Source organism: Epinephelus fuscoguttatus, linkage group LG15, assembly GCF_011397635.1.
Source record: "Epinephelus fuscoguttatus linkage group LG15, E.fuscoguttatus.final_Chr_v1".
Classification (NCBI taxonomy): domain Eukaryota; kingdom Metazoa; phylum Chordata; class Actinopteri; order Perciformes; family Serranidae; genus Epinephelus; species Epinephelus fuscoguttatus.
In genome coordinates this window covers 24410849-24434710 of record NC_064766.1, presented here as the reverse complement: position 1 = coordinate 24434710, position 23862 = coordinate 24410849, and the positions used below count along the sequence as shown (strand labels likewise).

The 23862-nt window shown below is 41.5% G+C and overlaps 1 protein-coding gene across 1 annotated transcript; it reads right to left on the bottom strand.

Moving 5' to 3' along the window:
* Positions 1-173: 173 nt before the first annotated feature.
* On the bottom strand, positions 174-23398 carry LOC125902528 (KN motif and ankyrin repeat domain-containing protein 2-like; the record flags this gene model as incomplete). Its single annotated transcript, XM_049598964.1, has 10 exons — positions 174-1738; positions 4699-4899; positions 6673-6815; positions 6905-7124; positions 9454-9538; positions 9726-10016; positions 10813-10888; positions 13553-15016; positions 15090-15171; positions 23348-23398. Coding segments are annotated over 10 exons (2706 nt in total), but the record flags the coding sequence as incomplete, so codon positions are not given.
* Between the last annotated feature and the right edge of the window lie 464 nt (positions 23399-23862).

The following is a 23862-nucleotide window of genomic DNA, read 5'->3' as shown; positions in this document are numbered from 1 at the left end:
GTGTTACTGTGTTTTGGTTTGGGTGGCTGGAGTGAAATGGAGGAGCTGTGCCACCTGCTGGTCAGGTTTGTCACTACAGCTACAAAGCTGATGAATGAGTTCCTAATGCAGCTCGACAGCTCAACCACCGGATTTAAAGGCATGTTTGCTTCTTTGAAATGACACAGTGGCTCCAGTTTTCGGTCATTTTATTAAAAACAGGCAATTTATACATCAGTGTAGCAATTATTAGTGAGTGAAATCAACAGGTTGGTTTATTGGCACCAAAATATGTCTTTATTTCATGTGCATGGCATGCAGCATGTATTTTTTTCTTTATATATTTTACACACATTTTATTTAAAAAGTGCTGCAAGAATTCAAATAGCAATCTGTCATTTTCAAAACAACATAAAACAACACCTTTGGATCATTGTCAACATATTCATGTGACCAATGCAATAAACAAAATAAATATTTTAATTGCATAGTTTGCAAAGCTAAGCTTCTAGTGCCCCAGCAATGAGTCTTAAAACCCAGAAATGAGTTAGCATTTTTGCACTCCAGGTTCCCTCGTCTTAGAGTCAGTAGGTTTTTCGAATGGGTTTTTGGTTAGATGCCTAAAATAAGGTCTGTGGCTAACACAAGGTTAAGAGACTTTCACATTTTGTTTTAGGACATAAAATACATCAGTAAATACTTAACTCATGAACTCTAAAGCATCTATGTGTCTTAGGGTGCTTTCAGACCTAGAGTTGTCTTGCTTTGGTATGAATCAGGCTAATTATGTTACAAAGTTGTATAATTGTCTAGAGTTGGTTCGTGTTCTCACAGCAGCATTTACAAGTGGACCAGATCAAATGCCTTGTGTGAGAAAGCTGCTCTTGAATGGTCCATGCAGAAAAAGTCCAGGAAGTTGAAGAAGTGTACTCTTCTTCAAGACGTTGAAGAAGAGTACACTTGCAAGATAAATGTGACACTTTCTAATGTCACAATGGAGGGACAACTACGCAGGTTGATTTTATCGCTGCTCATCGTGGACTATATTGCTGTCATTGTTCATTTTAGTCAAACCAGCAGTACAGGAGGAGGTGCACATTAATAATCCTCCAGGACTGTAACATGCTCATGTTTAGCTTTTTAGTTCTGGCATTTAGGCTCCAATAATCATGAAAGTGATGTTCAATTATCTTGCTGAACAAAACTTGTAAGAATTATAAACCTTTGTTTGTCACAGATCTTATTTTTGGCAATCCAAAATCCAATGGAAAAATCCCATAGGCTTTTTGATGAGGGAACCAATGCAATGCTAAGCTAACGTCATCCCTGGAGCACTCTATTTGAATGTGCAAAGATCAGACATAACTATCATGATGTCTTCACATCAACAGTAAAGACAGTTATTGTATACTGCTCTAGCAATCATGACAAACACATCTAAGCTTTACCTCACTCGTCAGTGAGTCTTGTTGCAACAATCTAATCCCATCCAGAACTCAAGCTAATGCTCGTGCAGATGTACAGGATTTTAAAACAATATGGCAGCAACAGCTCAACCCAAGCACATGGCGTTAGCTTTAAACCTGGTGTCAGGTTTTTCTTCAGATAGAAAAGAGCAGATGTGAGAGGATCATATGTCTGCAGATTCTTTTCCAGTTTTCCAGCACTACAAAGCTCGGGCTTTAGCGTGAGCCTGCAGGAGGGCGGCTGTATCAGTGTGGGAACCTTGCATGGCGATAGAGAGAGCAGTTTGACCGCGCTGTGGGAAAAAAAGAAAGAAAAACGAAAGACACAGATCTTTAAATTCTCCACTCATGTTAAGTTATACACACTTACAAGTACCCATTTTTATGTTTTTATGCAGAGGCTAACATGCTTAAAGTGTTGAACACGGTAAACATTCCTGCTAAACATTAGCATGTTAGCATTGTTATTGTCATGATGACATTACCCAGCTGTTACCAGACGTTGGACTGTTACTTTGGACAGACATTATATTTTGGTTGGAATGAAAATTATGTTGATGATATTTTAAATGTTCGAGGATGTTAGAATTTCATGTTGTTTGGAGGTTAACTTCATAATGTTAGCAGCCATTGGGTGTTGATCTTTGCACGTTATGACTAAATGTTGTTACTTTACGCCAAGATCATGTTGCTTTAGGACGTTAGGAAGATGTTGGATTTTGGTTACTCAAGAACACAATTTAAAACCATCAAAATTTCAACACCATCAGTCATCATCTTTCTATGTCACATTGAAGTTGGCATTAGATGTTGTTGTGACATTGAATTTTGGTCACCAGGCATCACAATCAAAATTCAACCAAATATGAACTCTAATGACATTGATGGCCAGCTACGAAGTACCATACAGCCTCAGAGAGGTGCCAGCATGAACGCAAACTTAGGCCCAATCCCAATCTCATTTCTTATTTTTACCCCTGCCCCTCATTATCAAGTGAACTCTGCCCCTCAGAACAGAGGTACAAGGGGCAGTGGTTACAGTCTTCTTCTATAAATGGGACGATGCTTCAAGACCCTGACACAAAATCAGTAAGCGTTAATGGTGTTTACAGAAGCAGATGCAACTATGCCAGTAATTATCTTATAATAGTGTGTCTGATGAAGATAGAAATAGCATGGGCACTCCACGCTATCAGTTGATCAAACAAGTCATCAAACAAAAAGGCCATTATCAGGCCACTAGCGGTGTCTGCACTGTCTGCACTGATATTGGAGGAGTGGCAACAAGTGCAGCAACTTCTCTCCTGGACTTTAGTTAAATTTAAATAGTGACATGGAAATATATGAAAAAGCAGGACTGTCCTGCACAAATTAGTAATAACAATGGAACATTACCTAATCAATCAATCAATCAATCAATCAATCAATCTTATTTATAAAGCCCAATATCACAAATCACTAGCTAGATAGTTAGCTACCAAGACATTAGCATACTACTAGTGATTTTTTTAATGAAAAATAATACAATGGTTATCATAAATTAAATGTTTTATTGATTACTGAATTTCTTTTGCTGCTTGTGCAATCATCTTGCTAATGATTACTCATATAACTCAGGTTAGCTCTAACACTTTGTCCTAACACTCTATACCAGCACCTTATGTTTTGCATGTTCACGTCCAGGGGCAGGGTGATGGGATACAATAGTAGGGCAAAGTGTTAGGGCTACATGGCACTCCATTTAGAACCAGCAAGATGGCTGTACGAGCAACAGAAAAACCACAACTGTGTTTTATTTGTTAATAAAGATTTTAAAATTATGAAAGCCCTTGTATTATCTGAGTTTAATGTAATTTCAATGGAATATCATCCTTTTCTTTTTCACAAGCATGACAAAAAACCACTAGGAGTATGCTGATGTCTTGGTTGTTAACTACCTAGCTACATAACATTACATTGTTATTACTGATTTGTGCATGACAATCCTGTATATGACGCCTAAAATGTAACTAAAGTTCAGCAGAGAAAATGCTGCACTTGTTAACACTCATCTAATACCAGTGTAGACTGACAGGGTAGGAGCACGGCTGCTAACGTTAGCCTACAGAACACCAGTAGTGGCCTGATAATGAAGCAACGTTCTTTTTTATTTGATGACTTGTTTCGATTGATAGCGTGACACTTACGTTGGAAAAAAAATCGCAACCATCCCAACAACTGCAAAAAGTTGCCTGTATGTAGCCCATGTAAGAGAAGTCACTACTGCAGAAGACAGCATATATGCAATGTCAGGAAAGAGTCGTTGCATCTGCCGAAATGCCATTGACACTTACTGATGACATATCAGTGTCTTGAAGGGCTGTCCAATTTTATAGAAGTTTTTCAACTGCTAACCCTTATAACTCTGCTCTGAGGTAAAAATATGAAATGGGACTGGGCCTTAGTCTTGTTTACATGTAAATAGTTTCATCAAGATGCAAAATTAAGGCTCCCAGAAGACAAATTAAATAACAAAACTCTCTGCAAGGTTGCCTTTTTGGTCTTTAATATAAATTGGTTACGATTTAATTTAATCAAAACTAAATTAGTCTAATTAATTGGGTTTGTGTCAAGGTGAAACATGGTTTAGGATGCCTGTGGTTGATGGTCTTTTTTTCTCTCTTGAAAACTCTACTTAAAATGCAGACTGTGTCAAAAGTGAAAGATACATTTGCATCCCATCCTCTCTGCTCTCTTCCCTGCCTCCACTCACTCCAGACTGGCAGATAAGGTACTGTTAGCGGATTAGCTCATCTCAGCCCAGGGAGATTTGTCTTACTGTAGCATTGATTAATCCTGGGAAAGCTCCATTCCGCTGCATCCAGACTGTCAGTCCACCCACGTCCACACAGTGTGAGTCAAAACATTCGAGCTTTCATACATCTAAGCTCCTTTTTGTGCTCAGTTATGTGAATAGAAAAGTAGATATGGCGTTTTGTTAAGAAATATAACAGGATTTCACAAGAGAAATGGAGTTATTTCTGACATTTAGTTTGAAGTGGGTGCTGCCTGTAGATTTTTTCTTTTTGAGGGGGCATGGCTTGTCCAGTTAACAGTGATTTCTTTAGTATTATGACCAGAAACAATATCACAGACAACCTGCATCTCACACTAGTGGCACTTAAAATGAGGACACACTTCTTATTGTTTCTTTGTCAGAGGGTAAGAGGATTTTATTGGACGTAAACTGTCTATGGGTTTTCTGCAGTATCACCTTATCAGTCAGGGTGAGGTCACACTGGCTCCTCTCCAGCAGCAGCCTTGCAATGTGTGTGTGGCCCCTCTCAGATGCGAACATCAGGGCCGTGGTTCCCTGGTTGTCCTGGATGTTTGTGTCGGCGCCACAGCTCAGCAGCAGACGAACCATCACAACTCGCCCGTGCCTCACTGCCAAGTGCAGAGCTGTTTGGCCCGTCTGTGAAGAGGGACAGAGACAGAAAATGAACAGAGATTTGTTATCATCATTAGAGGTAAAAACCCACTGTATTTATCTGTAGGCTACCGCTTTGCCCCTTATTTAGATACTGTTAATCTGAGATGTCAGAGTTCAACTCATTTTGTCTTTTGAAGTTCAGTGTCCTGCTAAAGGACGCTAATGATTTAGTATTGCGCTTTAATCAAATCTGGGAAGTAACAAGAGACTTTTTTTTTAAGAATGGACAAAGTTGAAGCAGCAGAGCAGAAATATTCAGATTTTTTGTCCCTAGTGTTTGCCTGGCGTTGTCACACCATTTTGCAAATGCGAATTAGTCTGGAACCTCTCAGTTCATTATCAGTTCAAGCGCTGCTGATCAAAATGCCTCAGGATGCAACTAGACAGAGCTACAACCAATCAGGGCAACCAAACGTGACTTGGCACTGAGCGACAGACAAATGTAAACAGATTACAGCCTGCAGAGATGAGCTGCAATGGTGTAGCACCAATATGTCTTTGAAAGAGTGATCTCAACAATAGCGCTTCAACTTAAAGTTCCACATCAGTTATAGTCAGCACTTCCAAATCAGAGGCCATGGTTCTCAGCATTGCCCCCTCCGGGTTGGGAGAGAGTTACTGCCTCAAGCGAGGGAGTTCAAGTATCTCAGGGTCTTGTTTACGAGTGAGGGTAGAATGGAGCGTGAGATGGATCTGCAGTTTGGTGCAGCGTCTGTCAGAAGCCGGAAGGCAAAGCTTTCGATTGACTGGTCCATCTACGTCCCAACCCTCACCTGTGGTCATGAGCTCAGGGTAGTGACTGAAAGAATGCGATTGCGAATACAAGCAGCTGAAATGAGTTTCTTCTTTGCATCAAAAGGGGTCATTTGATGTGGTTCGGGCATCTGATCAGGATGCTTCCTGGCACCTCCTGTTTGAGGTGTTCCAGGCATGTTCCACTGGTAGGAGGCCCCGGGGCAGACCCAGAACATGCTGGAGGGATTACATATCTCGTCTGGCCTGGGAACACCTTGGGGTCCCCCAGGAGGAGCTGGAAAGCGTTGCTGAGGAGAGGGACGTCGGGGGTGCTTTGCTTTGCCTATTGTCCTGGCAACCCAGCCCCAGGTAGGCACATGAAAATGGATGGATGGACATGGACAAGTGTTGACATTTTTGCCATTAGAATAAAAGTGCTTCAACATAAAGTTACACATCAGTTATAGTCAACACATATTTTGTGTCATGCATGAGGGCTCTGCAATTTGTCATCATGACTGTAATCTGTTGTAGTCAGCTCACTTCCTTATTAACTGACTTGCAGCAAGTCATTAACTCACTGAGGTGAGGTTTTTGCAGGAATGACCAAATGAGTAGTGAGGTAGTATGAAGCATGGACAGGCGTCTTTTATGCACCATCTCTGTTTTGACTCTGATTATAGGCCCAGGCTACATGATGAGCATCAACAAAACAAAGACAAAAGGTAAACACCAGCTTAGTGTGTACGGTAGGCCAAAACTGAGGTCTTAAACGGACTGACATGTGGTGACACCTTAACAACTCACAACAGTCACCATAGTCAAATGACCATGGAAAACAGTTTAATGTTCATTCTACTCTTATTATATTTCTATGAATCCTCCATTAGAAAACTGGAAACAGCCCTCACAGAGAACTGGGAGTCAAATGAGTCCACCAGAGTCCACTCATCTAAAAAACCCACTGCATTAATTACCCATGTTTACACATTTAAGCTGTGTTTGCATTGGACGTGTTACCTGGCTGGAGCGAATGTTAATGTTGCCCAGCTCCATTAGCTTGCGGACCACCTCCATGCCACCTGGACCATCAGGTGCTGTCAGTGAGGCCAGCATCACGGCTGTGTAGCCGGCGTTGTTCTGAAAGTTCGCATCACTCACACCTGTAAAAGCAAAGAAAAGTGTTTTTCTTTCAGTATTTACAAGTCAGCTGTTCCAATGTAAAAGAGCTGTGTCAACACATGAATATTACCTGTGTCCAGTAACAGGCTGACAATGCCATAGTTGCAGTGGGACACGCTGTAATGCAACACTGTGTTGCCATTATCATCAGCCAGGTTGATCAAGAAGGCCAGCAGTGAGGGCGTGGTCTTCTTCACCTCTCTCAGGTACATAGCCACCCTGCTGGCCTCTGAAGTCTCCTCTGCTGCTGCAGTGAACCAGTGCTGAAACAACACGATCAGGGCCTTCCTCTGGAAAAGACAGGAATATATTGTGATTGAATTTTCATAGGGATTCAACCAATACAGTGCATACCACATGGAATACCGGTAATCATCTTTCATTTAACAGACTTTATAGCGGTAATAATTTGTTTCTAAAGACAACATTATCATATTGTCAATCATGAAATATTCAGGAGACTCAGAGCAACATCAGTATGAATTTAGAGTAGTGTTTCTGTCCACCAGACGAGTCAAATCTAATTGCAGTATTCACTCTCTGTAAAGGGCACCTGGGGCCGGTTGCACAAAACATCTTAAGTTAAGATTTCACTTAAAGTCCTAGTTAAGATTTCCTCAAAATAAAATTGATAGCACAAAACACCCTTAAATCTTCTCCTAAAGGTTTTCACATAAAGTATTCACCTAAGTATTTCTGGTTTTCTCCTTGTCTTGGTCTTATACTTAAGGAATACCTAGACTGTTGCACAAAAGACCAAAGCCAGGTAAAAAAAAAAAAAAAAAAAAACTTAAGGTACCTCTGACTGTCTTTTAACTACAACATGACCAAGTTTATGGTGATAAATGAAAAAAAAACACATCCTAAGAAAAGTGTTCTGTGACCAGGAGAACCCGATGGATATGCTTTCAATTTTACACTTTGACTGAATTCATTTTCATTGTTTCTTCCTGTAATCATTTTCTGTTTTCTGGTATTTGGGATCAAATTTACTTTGTAGTTTGTGTCTATTATGATTGTATTCCTCCAGAAGTTCTCCTCCTCTCACCAATATAGTTTTCTTGTCTTCTTTTCTTCTGCCATTTTTTCCACTACCTAACTATAAGCCAACTTTGTGAGTTCAAGCAAACGATCTCTATGGAAACAAAGGAAATATCTTAAGGGATTCTGTGCAACTGTGTAAGTCCCTAAGCTAAAGAGAAATTAAGCCTTAAGTGTCATACTTGTGGAGAAAACGTAAGGTGTTTTGTGCAACTGGTCACAGATATTCTTTTCCTTATTATCTGTCGCATAATGTTACAGTGTTGGATGTTCATATTAAATGTGGCCAAAGTTTCAAATAATGAGATAAACATACATAAAAGCAATACCTGTGTGCAAAAAAACTCTGGCTTCAGACCATTCTCAATATTCTGTTTCCAACAGATTTTTCTACTTTTGAGACAAAATGAGAGGCAGCTGATATTTTTTTCTTCACTGCATTTCTTTTACTACATGTAGCTTGATACTAATGTCAGGGAAACATGTAAATTCTGTTGCAGATGTTGTAAATATCTCTCCAATTTCAGATTATATTCTGTCTGGAACATATCTGGTTCCATTAAGAAGCTTTTATTGGTGATTTTAAGGGGACAAAGTGCTGTAATACACAGTCACTTCCCGGCTGCCATGACACTGCTACATGTAGCCACATGCTAACGTCAGGAAACAGGATCTTGTTTGTTGGTGGTGTTGATTTCTCTCAGATTTCATGGCTGATTTATTGGAGCTTTCTACTTAAAACAAGCTGATGAGAGCTGTGAGAGTGAATCAAAACAGTTAAGTTGCAGGGCATTAAACAAAGACAGTGAGCTGAAAGATGCTAAAATGCTCCATAGAGCGGAGAGGAACTGCAGAGCTCAGTGATTATTATTTGTGGATTTATCCACGAGCGACATCATTCAAATTTTATCTACATTTTTTTAAAGCAGCTTTAAGATCATACAAAGTATAGGTAGTTAAGAGATTTTTGTCCATCACCTTAAGGACCCTGACACACCAAGCCGACAGTCGGCCACTGGCTATTGTTGGGCCACTAGTGAGTGTCTGTCACTCTAGTTTTTGTGGTGTGTCCCACACTGTTGGCACTAGTCGACCCAAGTTGGCTTTTTTTCAGCTGATTCATAATGGTGAATCTGAGCTGGAGACAGCAGAACCCGTTGGTGAATGAAATCACTCTGATTGGCTTTTCACTGCAGTGCAGAAGAGAATGGCATGGTAAAAATCCTTTGTTCTTTGGAGCATCAGGTTGTGTCGTTAATGTGCTAACTGGCTAATTAGCATCTTGAATCCTTCCTGTTGGTCTTCCAGTTTCCCTTTTTGAGTGATGCATAGAGCCTACCACCACCTGCTGGTGTTGAGAGTTATTTCCTCCTATACAGGCATGCTAGTTGGCTGTCGGCTTAAGTCTTTTTTGGTGTGTTCGGATACAACTTTTTGGCCGAAACACGTGATGTGCAAATCTAGTTTGGTTTGGTTTGTCTGAGCCTTAAGATGTACGAACAACATTACTGTAAGTCACTACAATATTGAATGAATATGTTTTCTTTAGGTTTGATTACACTGACTTGGGCTGCTTACCATGTTATCGTTGGGGTTTTCCATGTTGTCCATGTGATCTTGGAGGAACTGACAAGCAGTCAGAAAATCTGCACCAACTGTCTCTCTAAAAGAAAGAGCGTGTGTGTGTGAGCATAAGGAAAGAGGGAATAGAAAGACATTTTGAGTCATAGTTTTAGGAACATATCCCCATGAGATTAAATAAAACCACAGGAGCTATTCCCTAAAGAGTAAACATCACTGTTACATTTCCTAAACAAACCCTGATAAGGCGTTCGTTCCGGCCCTCTCACCTGCCCCCGGTGGTGCTTTCTGAGCCAGAGCTCCCCTCCATCTGTTCTGCTGGGGGCTGAGGTTTCGTCTTGGCCGTTTTCTCAGCTTCCACAGACGCTACGCCTCCATCTGTCCACCCTGATCCTGCTGCTCCTGATATCATCTGTCCGTCTGGGCTCGTTTGCCTCGCTGCCTCCATCCGTCTCGTCTTTGGGTCTGCATCCACCTGGGCAGCAGCCATCTCCGTAGGGCTGATGCTGCTCTCCTTCTGTTCACTCTGGTCCTGCCCAACCAGATTTCCACTTTTGTGTCTTTAAAGAAATAAAGAACGGAGAACAGGGCGGAAAATTAAAACTGTCTGCCACTTGCGTGCTGGTAAATGTTGGCAACTTAATCTCCAATGATCAGAGGGTGAAGAGAAGTTCATATATTGTTTAAATGTCGTAAAAAATTAAACTTTTAATTCAGTGCCAGTATTTACAGCATCAGGAATCAACATTAAAGTCAATCGACCATTTTTCCCCCTGCGATGTTTGAGTTGGCTCATTTAGGAGCAAGACAAAGATTTTTGGATGAGATTTTTAATGCATTATTCATATTCCAAGATAACTCAGTCAATGTTTGAGTCTAATCCTTTTAAAGCTGGAAATCAAAGGAAAAAGTCGAAACAAATTAAATAAAATGCCCGTGTGACGTTTTCATAGTGTAAATCTCACTGTGTTCACTCGTAGAGGATGACAACCAAACAGATCTCGTATATTGTGGTAAAACAAATCCAAAAAATACCCTGAGCCCCAGAGAACCATCCTGGAAACTGCCACAGTCACCCCTTCCATCTTTTCTGACTATAATAACTTAGAAAAAATAAATAAACTCTCTTTAGAGGCTCCTGGGAAACGGTAAATGTTCACTTTTCTCTTTTAACTGGCAACTTAAGAGGGAGTGGCATTCATCTTTCATTCTTAAATTATGATGTTTGTCTCAGTCAGAATGATACAAAAGTAGCTTAAGTAACCTCAAGTTAGTGTGTCTGTCAACCAAAACTATGGTTTGTGCAATAATCATAACTCTAAAGGTTACTGAAGTCAGAGAGAGTTATTTACTAACCCTTCATTAACACCCACAGAATGTAGGCTTTTTGACGTCCGGGTGCATCCGTCTGTCCTTGTGATGGATTTAGAGGCTACACGGAAGACAAACAGAGAGGATATGATGAAATATAAACACACAGCTGAACAACAACATTACATGCTCATTATGAAATACATATTTATCATGGTTTATGGCTTATTATGGTGCTTTCAGACACAACCATTTATTTACAGAAGCCACTGAGAACACACATGTAGTCAAAATTGTCACAGTGATAAAGAGAGTAAATTAACGGGTAAATTGTGGGCCTGATTTTGACAGTGAAACATTGTGATGTAGCCTAAATAGTAACCAAATTACACTTTAGTGCTGTGAGACAAATGTGTGGATTTTTCCCACATTTAGCAACACTTTGAAGACTTTAAGTGTTTCTTTGGTGAAATTAAATAGAGCATGTAGCTTTTCATCAATAGCCGAAGTCCACACAAAAGCTTCCTCTTATTTCTGTGTTGCCAGTGGTGTATTGTAACTAAGTAACCCCGGTCGGCAGCAGTCACCCCAGACATCCCTCTCCCCAGCGACACTTTTCAGCTCCTCCTGCAGGAACCTGAGACTTCCCAAGCCAAATGAGATATATATCCTTACAGTGGGTTCTGGGTCTGTCTGGAACGTGTATGGAACACCTCTAACGGGAGACGCCCAGGATGCTTCCTGATCAGATGCCCTAACAACCTCAAATGACCCCTTTATGTCTGAGCTCCTTACCCTATCTCTAAGGCTGAGCCCAGCCACCCCACAGAGGAAACTCATTTCAGCAGCTTGTATCCGTGATCTCATTCTTTCGGTCACTACCCAGAGCTCATGACCATAGGTGAGGGGTTGGGGCGTAGATGGACCAGTAAATTGAAAGCTTTGCCTTACAGCTCAGCTCCCTCTTCACCACGACGGTCCGGCGCAGCGCCTGCATCACTGCAGCTGCCACACCAAACTGCCGATCCACTTACTTACTTAAGAACAGTAACTATCACACTTTTACTCAAGTAATATTCTAATTTTCCTTACCATAAGCAAGTTTTTTTGTGCCTAACCACACATTAACCACAGCATTGTTGAAATCTAGGGAAACATACATTTTCAAAGCATCCACTACATAATAATGCACAAATGTAATGTAATGTATCTGCGGTTTGCAGAAACGTAGAATGCCAAAACATTTCCTGGCGATTGGTTTGGTTTTAGCTGAACTGTAAACTGAATATACCGTTTGCAACTGATGAAAATGAACATCATTAACTCGCGCAAAAGTTAACAACACTCACGCACTGTGTTGCAGCACCCAAGGAGTTACAGCATCCTGCATGCATGTTGGGTTGAAGACTGATTCTCTGCCCATAAGTGCTTCCCCCTACCTAAATTTGAACCAAACATTTTTCTTTATTGCTATACGTCATTATACATACACTGCAAATTATTTCCATAAAGTTACAATATGTAACTGTAATATTTCACAATAAATTACATTGTTATTACCTTAAAGGCTACAACTGTGATATTTAACCATATTTTGGATTTTATTGTGAAATTCATGCAGGTCAATACAGTAATTTTACAGGAGCATTGCTAAATCACAGTAATATGCAGGCATAACCACTGAGATCACAGTATACAGCTGTATACATTAATTTACTGTAAAAGTATACAGTAACCTACTGTGAAAGTGATGCAACAAGTAGCTGGTAATATACTGTACATGTACAGTCAAATATTTAACAGTGTAGACTAAACTACGCTACACAGAGCTCCATTGATTCATCTCACACCAATGATGTTTAGATCACCCTATTCAACCCTATAGCCTTCCTTTCAAGGTTTTTATCGTTTGAAATGATAAAGTCTGTCATTACTATTTCATACCCATAATGTTTGCAGTCTAAGACTTGAATCACTTGTTTTTAGAGAGCAGTTTATTGAAAACACTTATCTCTTAGATTCAAAGCTGCTATTTCAGCTTTTCAAGATTTCACTTTTGAAAGGGGCATGCTTTGAAGCCTATAATAAAAGCAGTTCAGAACTCTTACAATGAGCCTTGATGGAAGCTAACTACTCATAATTGCCAATGAAATACAACCAGTCAACAAAAAGCCACTAAAACTGAATGTTTTTATCAGTCAGATGACAGGTAAATTAATATCAAAGTTCACCCTCAAGGAATAAGAGTGAAGCGAAAATATGAAGTCTAACTGCAGTGGTTGTTCTGCCTTGTAGCAAACAGACTTCTTATTTCCTATATATAAGTCCTTATCACAACATTTGGATTCCTGTGTGAAGTACAAATTTGTTGTTATTTTCAAGTTTCAGTGAGTTGACATCCGTCCGTCTGTCCCATTCTCGTGAACATGAAGGAAATTCTTCAAATTTGGCACAAATGTCAACTTTGAGACATGGATGAAGTAATTAGAATTTGGTGGTCATAGGTCAAAGGTCGAGGTCACCGTGACCTTGCATCCATCTAGTTTCATCAAGGTGATATGTTAAGAAGGCATTAAGGGAATTTTACTCAAATTTGGCCCAAACGTCCACTTGGACTTATAAATGAACTGATTACAATTTGATGGTCCAAGTTTTAAGGTCAAGGTAATTATTTACATTAGTGATTCAGCACCCAGTCGACAAGGTCAAAGGTCAAGGTCAAGCACGTAGTGAACTATTTTTAATCATTACATTGACATAAAGTACCATCTATGGACTACAATACCTCCATATTGAATCCTTTCTCCATCACTGTGTCCCTGCTTGGTGTAGTAGGAGCTGAGGAAGTCAACAAGTCCCATCATCTCCTGCTGCAGGGAGTTGACTTTGGGGTCTGGGTGCTGTAGAGATTTACCCTCCTCTCCTGACTCCTGGTCTGCACACAAACACTCCCACTGCTCCTCCAGGAGCCTCTTGATCTTCTGTATGTGGTGGACGACCTCGGCTGTTTCATCTGAAGGTTCCAAAGACTCTACACGGTCTTCTTGTCGACTTCCTTGTCCGTTCATGGTGACAGTCCTTGCAACTGAACTTCTTGACACTTTATTATATGGTTCAATGGATCTCACCACCGTGTCATCTCCGTCCTGGTCTACCACCACTCTCTCTGCACGGACCCACACAGCAGGATTCTTAATAAGGTGCTCCATCTTCTCATCTTTCCTTCTGCTCTCCTCCTGCTGCTCCCTCAGCAGCCCTAAGGCCCTTTGCAGCTCCAGGCCAGTTTCATGGAGCTTCTGCTCCAGCACAGCTACCTTAGCCTGCAGGGACGTCACCGTCAGCAGCTCGTCCAGATCTGTACTAGTCCTCCACTCGTGTGTGGGATTAGAGTCATCTTGACTGACGTGGTGATTTCTGGGAAACATTATATGACTTTCATGTCGTGGCCTTTTAGTGTCCACTGTGCTGTAGTGGGATGACGTGCAAGGGTCTGTGGTTCCATTCATAGATGGGGGTGGAATATGTGGATTCAGGCCCAGGCGCAGCCTTTCTCTTTCCTCCTGGAGGATGCAGATATGCGCCCTTAGCTCTGGAATCACCCTCACCTCCATCTCCAGCTCCCCCACACGCTCAAGGGCCTCGGTCAGGCGCCTCAACAGCCCTGAGCAGTCCTGGGGTCTAGGGCTCTCTGAGGAGTCAAAGACGTCTTCACATGAGGCATTTCTCCCTCCAAGGTGATCCCTCGAGCTCCGGAGGCTCCCGGGTTCATCTGTGGACTCTGATCCCTGTCTCAGTAAAACTGTGAGCGGCAGACTGGAGGCTCGGAGAAGATGAGGTCTGATGTGCTCGCCAAGTGGTTGCTCATCAAACTCCTTGATTCTGGCCTCCATCTCTGCAAGGGATTTAAGCCCAGTGGGAGAAAGTTGCGACCTGTTATCATTTGCCCAGGAAGTGTAGCCATGGTGATGGGTGTCTGACAGTCGGGACCTGGGGCCAAGAGCTCCAGTAGATCCCCAGGCACTCGGGCGGTAGGCACACCCAGAAGGGTTGAGGTGCCTGGGTAGAGTGCTGGCTCTCGGGCCTTTGCTTCGGCGCTGGATGGGGACTCTTTTGATTGTGTTGCCTTTCTCGATGTCATCTACGTATTTTAGGAAGTCCAGGTCCAGTCGAAAGCCATAAGGAGTTTCCACTGAGTACGGGGGCTTCCCTTTAATTCCATTCTCTGTTGTTTTATGGGACAAGATACTTCCTGTAAACAAAAAAGTATTTTAGTATCCATCACAAATTAAGTAAAATTCTGTAATTTTAGGAAGTTTTCTTACCATTTTGTCTTTCCATCACTTTTTTTGTCTTCAGCTGTCCAAACAAACTTGCTGCCACGTTATCTGGTGGGTCTTTTGGTATCTGACAAAACAAACAAAATAAAAAAATCAAATATGGAGACTGAATTTAGCCAGCGACACATGAGAAACACATGTTAGGGAATTTTTACAAGTGGCAGAAGCGGTTATAGTGTGGTTATCTAATAAAATAATGAACACATTCATGATTTGTGAGGGGGAAAACAGATGAATTTTGGCACTGATGTACACTTGAGGTTCAGCTGTGGTATTTTTGGTGGGAGACTCCATCTTAATTTAATGACCAGATGGAAGAGCACACTGAGCAGCAATAACCTTTTTTTGTACTCCGTTCACAATCTGCCTCTTATTCATTCTCCCACATGTAGCGAAGCGCACAAAACACAAACATTCAATTACGCTCAAGTGCCTTCTCTCTCTTCCTCCCTCTTGTTCCCTTCTTTTCCCAAAGACTTCTGTTTTTCTCACACTCTCACTGCTTCATTTCTTCCATGCATCAGGCTGCTATTATTCAACAGTGGCAGGCCTGATGTTCACTTGATTACAGCCCTGTCATCCAGGACGAGAGCTGAAAATAGCTTGGGACTGTTTAGCCCAGCAGCTATGGCCAGCGGAGCAAAAATATACTCCTACAGACATAAATACAGACGACCATTGTTGTGAGTCACTACTTTCCTCCCTTCCTGCTCTCTCTGTGCCTCCTACTACAGTCTTCTGTCAGATCCTTTGTTTACTTTACTGAACTGTCACTGACTGTAACTTTTACAGTACTAGCTCCCCTGCCCTCTGGTTCTGCTGACTCTCATTTCTTAACTTTATACAGTGTATATGATAGAGAATAATCGATACTCTTTGTAGTCATTTGTTCCCTTCACTCAGTGTCTCTCCCTTCCATCCTCACCTCTTCCCTCCTCCCATGTTCCCCTCCCCTCTCCTGACCACCAGCCTCTGTGGCAGCTTGCTGTCCTCTTGAGGCACCGCAGCCACCGAGCCGCAGCCCCAAACAATGTCAGCTATGCAGTAAACAGACAAACACCACCAAATGGCCCTGCTGGGAATTTTGACCTCCGTCATTCACACACTATCCGATGTCGAGCGATAAACAGCAGCAAATCTGTAATAAACAGATATGGACGGGCACGTTTTCTTCAACTAAGACTATAACACAGCATTGATTACATTTACACTTGACATGTTGCAAATGTACATGCATGCATGCAGGTCCCCTAGGCAAGCTATGCATTCCATGTCTGTTACAGTATGTTGGCACTTCTAGTTTCCAGCTGGGTGGAGTTTAACATATAGGATGTGCAAATATTATCTGAGAATTAGGCTAGGAGTCCATGCTACCACAGGGCTCTGTATAGTTTGACAGTTTCTGATAGTATTTCTCTTATGATCCCTGAGTTTTGGAACTGATCTAAGATGATACTTCTCTGATACCTTACAAATAAAATAAAAGCCACTTTTCAAGCAAACACAAAAGGTTCTGACCAAAGAATAAAGTAAAGAAGAAAGTGAATGTGAGTAACAGCTGAGGCCACATTTTGGTACTCTGCAGTTTTTCTTCAGGCCAGCCATGGGAATTACGAACAGGTGGAAAGTCCCACCAGCAACACGGGCAATTTTCAAATAATCTCTAGGCCAAAATATCACATTAAAACATTGTGGAACACCATAGAAAAATCCATGTTGTAATTTGGTATCAAAAACTTTTGACTTTTAGAGTTTCCTTTTTGGCCATTGGATGTCCCGCACTTCTGTTCTGGAAACTGCTGGGAAATCTCCTTATTGTCAATACACCTGTGAACGCAGTACATCCTCTGAATGCCCGAAGTCTCTAGTTTGTGGTTTTAAAGTTTCTTGAGGCTGCGATCATCCTAGAACACACTAGTCCATTTTCAACCACTTGTCCAAAGCCAGGTGGGCTGGGCTGGGCTGGGTCTACCCTGGGGCCTCCTACCAGTTGGACATGCTAAATACCTCTAACAGGAGGCGCCCAGGAGGCATCCTGATCAGATGCTTGAACCACCTCAACTGACCCCTTTGAACGCGAAGGAGCAGCGGCTCTATTCCCTCTGCATGTCCGAGCTCCTCACCCTATCTCTAAAGCTGAGCCCAGCCACCTTTCTAAGGAGACTCATTTCAGCAGCTTCTATCTGCAACCTCATTCTTTCGGTCACTACCCAGAGCTCATGACCACACGTGAGGGTTGGGACGTAGATGGACCAGTAAATCAAAAGCTTTGCCTTCCAGCTCAGCTCCCTCTTCACCACGACAGCTTGGCACAGTGCCCACATCACTGCAGATGCCACACCAAACCACAGAGCCATATCACGGTGCATTCTACCCTCACTCACGAACAAGACCCATTTTCCAGTCATATCCAATTCATCAAATTCCAAGACTGTTTCGGGACCCCGGTATGTAGAAATATTTAAATGTGCCATTTTGGAAAAATGACAGTGCCACGTTTTCCCTCGCCAAAACTTTGCCTAACTTTGGAGCATTATTTACCTCCTTTCCAACAAGATGCTATAACCTGGTACCAGTGGAAGTCTTTGGTCGTCTAGTTTCATATGATACCAGTATCTTTATTCTAGCTTTAAAACTTTGCTAGTCTTGCATGTGCCCCATCCAGCTTTGCCTGTCATACATGGTGTTTCTTCATGTTTTTCTGTCCAGAAATTTGGCTATTGATGCCCAAGTAGCTCACCTGGTAGCGGCCCAGGTTCAATTCCATCTCATGGCCCATTGCTGTGTCTCCTTGATCTGGGAAAGCACTTATCATAGCAGAGTTCCTTCTCACTGTATGTTCTGTTCTGTTCAGAGACCTAACACATGTGTTGAAACTGATACAGTCTGTGTGTTGTTATGCCAGCAGGGTTTTATGATGTTGAGTAGGATCTTTCAGCACTGGATCTTATGAGTCTAAGTTTAGCCTTCACACGTGTATGTAACACTAAAGTACATGTCATGAGAGGAGACCCAGACATGTGTCTTCATTTTACAGACCAACAGAAGATCGTTCATTGTCCTCCAGGTAGACAAACAAACTGGGAGGACAACAAGATAAATGATTTTGTCAAGAGGTAGCCAGGCATTAAGATGAACAAAGGAGCTTAATGTTGTCTACAAGCAGAGGCAGCATTCACCATTGACTCTGTCAATCAGCAGTGTAGAGCGGAGCACCTGTTACTGCTGACATCTCAATCAGTCTCACTGCTGGCTCAGTCATCAAGTTGAGAACGCAGGCATTCAACAGAATGGAAACACTTTCAGGGCTTTGAGATAAAAGATGAAGAGTTTCATCTCAAGATTGGATGTCTGCCATGTAAAAAGCACTTCTAGAAAATGAGTGATTGCACATTTTGTAAAATACACGTATTCCTTTTCTTGCTGAGAGTTAGATGAGACGACTGTTACCACTCTCATCTGTGAGGACGCCAAATATGAAGCTACAGCTGAGAGAAAGTTAGCTTAGCACAAAGACTGGTAGCAGGGGGAAACAGCTAGCTAGCCACCCTACTCTCCCTGTGATTGGCTTGTACTCATTGTTTTTGTTGGTTGGATTGGTTAGTTTTAGGCAAGAGGAGTGAAACTGGTTAGGGTCAACAGGGTAAATAATTTAATAATAAATAAATAAATGTATATATATATATATATATATATATATATATATATATATATATATATATATATATATATATATATATATATATATATATATATATTTAAGAATAATTTAAAATTATGTTACAGAATTATTATAATTTTAAAGAATTTTATCCAGGTCATTTACTTGTTTGTTTTTATTTTTTTGGAGGGGGGTTGTTTGTTTATTTTACTTTTCTCTTTTTACTAATTTCTTGCTATTTTGGGGGCAATTTCTTCTTTTGGTGTTCATTGCCTTCATTTTAAAAGAAACCCAGCCCATCTGGGAGGGTTAAATAATGTGTATGTAATTTATTCATTCATTTTCTAACCGCTTCATCCTCTTGAGGGTCACGGGGGGGCTGGAGCCTATCCCAGCTGACATCGGGCGAGAGGCAGGGTACACCCTGGACAGGTCGCCAGACTATCGCAGGGCTGACACATAGAGACAAACAACCATTCACGCTCACTTATCAATTAACCTAGTCCCCAATCTGCATGTCTTTGGACTGTGGGAGGAAGCCAGAGTGCCCGGAGAGAACCCACGCTGACACGGGGAGAGCATGCAAACTCCGCACAGAAGGGCTCCCACGCCCGGGATCGAACCGGCAACCCTCTTGCTGTGAGGCGAGAGTGCTAACCACCACACCACCGTGCCGCCCTGTGTATGTAATTATTTTTAATAAATTCTATCTATTTCAAATATGTTGAGTTTACTTTAACAATAAGATAAGTGAATAAAAAAAAATATAATAAGAGTAGTAATAATAATAGTAATAAAGAAATTATTTAAATGTATGTAATGTATATGTAATTACTGTTGATAAAATATTTGTATTTCAAATGTGTTGATCATATTTGAACTACATAGAATTTTTAAAGTCAATTAGGTTAATTCTATGACCTATAGTTACATAAATTGTCTACATATATATTTTTTTTATTTATGTTAAACTTACTTGACTCAATTGGATTGCAATGTTATATCTAATTAAAATACATCAACCTGACAAAATAATCCAAATAATTTCTTTAGGTGCGACCCCTTTGTATAAACACAGAGCCAGGCTTGCTGTTTTCCACTGCTTCCAGTCTTTACGCTAAGCTAAGCCAAGCCAAGCTAAGCTATCCATCACTCATTGTATGGCTTCATATTTACTGCACAGATGTGAGAGTGATATCAGTAGCCAGTATTGAAAGCTGTATAACGTTAACATTCAGAAACAGAGATGTATATTTTAAGAATATATTTATTGCCTGCTGTCAGAGAAACAAAGTCAAATCCAAGCTGCTGCAGCCCACAAGTTTCTTACTTTATATAGACATACTTTCTGACTGGTTACCACAGAGGAAACAATATAGTAGAGTTAGGGTTAGGCAGTTCCCAAGAGTCATTGCCTAACTCTCTCCACATTTCCGTGGCGCAGGTTTAAATTGTGTATGCTCGGAGCAGCAGGCCCACCTCACAGGAAACCCAAGAAATGAAACGTAAAAAAAATTTGCCTTTCCCCAAACAGGCCCCAGCCAATGCTGCGTCTGCACACACTGAACTCAATCCGAAGTCAAGCATCAGATTGAGTTTAATTTTTCTCCTTGAGTTTTTAAAATCAAGGTTTCCTTTGTATCGAGCTAAAGCCCTTGTTATTTTTCTTTTTTTTTTTAAGCATCCCTTTTTCTTTTATTTGGGTTCTTTTCATTTTGCTGTTCCCAACACAGCTGCTCTCCTCCTTGCGGTAAATGTGTCCCCTCTCACACAGACCTCTCAGACTTCCTGCATCAGCAAAAACCTCATAATCACAACATTTCTGTCCACAGCATTCTTTACCAAAGCCACAAATTAAATATGAACTCATGACACAGCAAGAGGGGCGACCTCCCAAAGAAGCCATGATGAATGCTTGAATAAGAATGAAGGGATCATTTTAGATTTCACATTTAAGTCAGTAGCAGGTAAGATTAGGTCACTGATGCTCATTGTTGGTTAATACCAGCAATGATATGTTGCAGTGCTCATGATGGTTGGCAATGATGATTGGTTGTTCTGCCACTTTGGTCCAGACTGAAATATCTCAACAACTGTTTGATGGATTGCCAAGAAAGTTTGTACAGACATTCATGGTCCCCAGAGGATGAATCCTACAGACTTTTGTGATCCACTGATATTTCCTCTAGTGTTGCCATGCAACTGACATTTGTTGTTTTGATTGAAATGTCTCAAAAAATATTTGGTGGCTTACCATTAAATTCGGTACATGGTTTCATGTCCCCCTCAGGATGAATTACTTTAGTGATCTCTTGACTTTTCATCCAGTATTATCAAGTCAAACTTTGTGCCAACACTTTGGTTTATGACCAAATACCTGCAGAACTGATGACATTTCCATGAGCCTCAGTTGTTTTTTGTGTTTGGTGCTAATTAGCAGATGTCATCATGCTACAATAAGCCCACAGGTACAGTACCAGGCTTTGAGACCAATTTGATGTAGTGGTCAAAGGTGGCATTACAACCCTTCGGGTCTTTCGTGTAATAGAGATGTCTATAAATAGATAGATACAGTTTTCTGAGAATCAGAACTCTTGCGAAATGACTCTTTTCACCACCTGGATTTGAGCCATCCAATCCAATGACATTTCTCATCTCTAGAACAGTCGCGCAGATTAGCACTTTTATCTTCATTCAAGTTAGTGTAGGGCCAAACTGGAAGTTAGCGGCTTAGTCGCCGTAAGTCTCTAGTGCATTTGCCCTGTGGGCCTAACGATGCACAAGATCCAGGTAATTTCATACTGTGGAAATAGAGCTTTTTGGCTTCATGCACCACCGAGCAACTTTCATAGGAATGAATCATAGCCCGCCTCCAATGCTGTATCCAGTTCACCATGCCAAATACCTCCAAATCTGATGACATTCCCATGAGCCTGGCGCCAGGCTTTTAAGCCAATTTTGCATAGTGGCCAGCTGTGGAATTACAACATCCAGGTCCGTAAAGTAATTCCATGGGGCCCAAAAAGACTTTTTTCCCATAGACTTACATTGCAAAAGAGATGTCATTGGATACATTTTTTAAGTGTTACAACCCAGCAAAAAGACTTGTTTCAGTATTGGGGTTTGATCCCCTTGGTCTGATGACATTTCTTTTGAGAAGAGCTGCAGCATTAAATCATCCCTATCCCTATTCAAGTTAGCATAAGGCTAAAACAGAAGTTAGCCACTCAGCTGCCATAAGTCTCTCGTGCGCTTGCTAAATGAGCCCCATGATACAGAAGATCCGGGTAATTTCATACCACACAAGTCAAGCTTTTCTGGCTTCTTAGGAATAAACAGGGATTGTTACTCCAACACTGTGTCCAGTTGTGTTTATACATCCATGCATTGTACCTGCTAAACATCAGCATGTTAGCATTGTCATTGTGAGCCTAACTAATTGGCATTTAGCTCAAATACAGCCTCGCTGCAGTCTTTTTATGACTTCTGAAATTACAGACATTCTTTAACATTTTTGTTTTCATTGGTTCACGTGGGGTGAACTTGCAGAGCTGTCAGTTTGGATACTCATGCTGTCCCAACCACCCACATACGTGTACTCTGTGTTTGGACAGAACCACTTTTTGACACCACTGTGGGTGCCTGACTTCTAAAGTTTCAGACAATTACAGTAATCCTGAACTTGAGCCCTCGCACTGAGAATGTATGTTTGAGTGTTATCCTTATGCATCTCTACCCATCTGTCTGTACAATATGTACATCTACATGTTTCTCTGTCTATGTTCTGTTCCCGGAAAAATCATTCCTCTCCTCCACTTTTTGGCTGTACAGACTGTGGTTTTTTCCAGCGCATAACTCTAAACCTTGTCTTCTGTTCGGAGTTGATTTAGAAACCAAAGCCAACTGTTTGGACCCGAGCTGCCTTTTCCCTCCTGCTCTATCTGTCTCTTCTTTTCTCTGTCAAACTCGTATTATTCACTCTCTCCACAAAGACTTCCTAGAAATCCTTTAAGTTCTGTGATCTCTTTTCAGTTTCTGTATTTGAGTCTGGGGATTTTGGACCACTAGAGTTCTGGTCACAGTCCAACAGCAACAGGGTCAGAGTTGCATTGTGGCATCTAAGCCTCGTTGTGTGGTATGTGGAGCCAAAGCTCGTAGGATGAAACAGCTGCCAGGGACTTCACGCAAGGAAGAAAACCAAGGTATGTTAACATGGCATGGTTAAAATAGAAGCTGTGTGTGTGTGTGTGTGTATTCACATGCTTGTGTGTGTTTGTGTTGGTTCAAGTGCATTTCTGTACAGTAAGTTTAAATAAAATGTAAATATAATTCAACATTTAATCTTTAAATGGCAAAGTTGTTCCTCTGAAAGTCTGATTAGTATTCAGTACAGGCCTAAAGGTCCATCACACACAATTTGTTAAATCACTTTGGAGTCAAAAGCTTTTCTGACCCTGAATTTAGATCAGCCTGTCCCCGATTGAAAGACTTTCAAGGTCAACATTTAGCATCTCGGCCCTGATTAACTATCCAATCCAACACTGGCTGAGAGATACGAGATGAATATTAAACCAGAGCTTACCTGGTGACATGTGTTCAGCTGGTTTCTCCACTTTGTCTGAGGGCGTGTGTGTCAGACAGTCCACTACAGTCTGCTCTCAGCTCAGTTCAGCCTGTCTGTCTGTCTCCTGAGGAGGCGGGGAGGTGCTGTCAGGGAGAGTGGCATGCCGCGGCTGTTTGGTAAATGCCAATGTGCAGCCCCTGCCATAACAGAAGCTGGGTTTGCTTGTGTGTAAAAGAGCCCTGAGCAGGGAGGGGCAAGCCTCTATACGGTACCTCCTGTCCGATGAGACTGACAAGTAGGAGGCCAGACATACAGAACTACAGCCACTCCTTTAGCCAGCAGCCAATAGGAGTTCAGAGGTGTAGTCGGCTGGGAAAGAACTCTTCTGGGACCTTGGTGACAACATGTCAAAATATGGAGCATCTGGCATGGAGTAGGAGAAAGTACCAGAGTCACCTTACTGTGTACCATCCATAATCCTCTCAGATAACATCAGTGACCACGCAGTGCCTCATAGACCTCCCTGGTTGAGA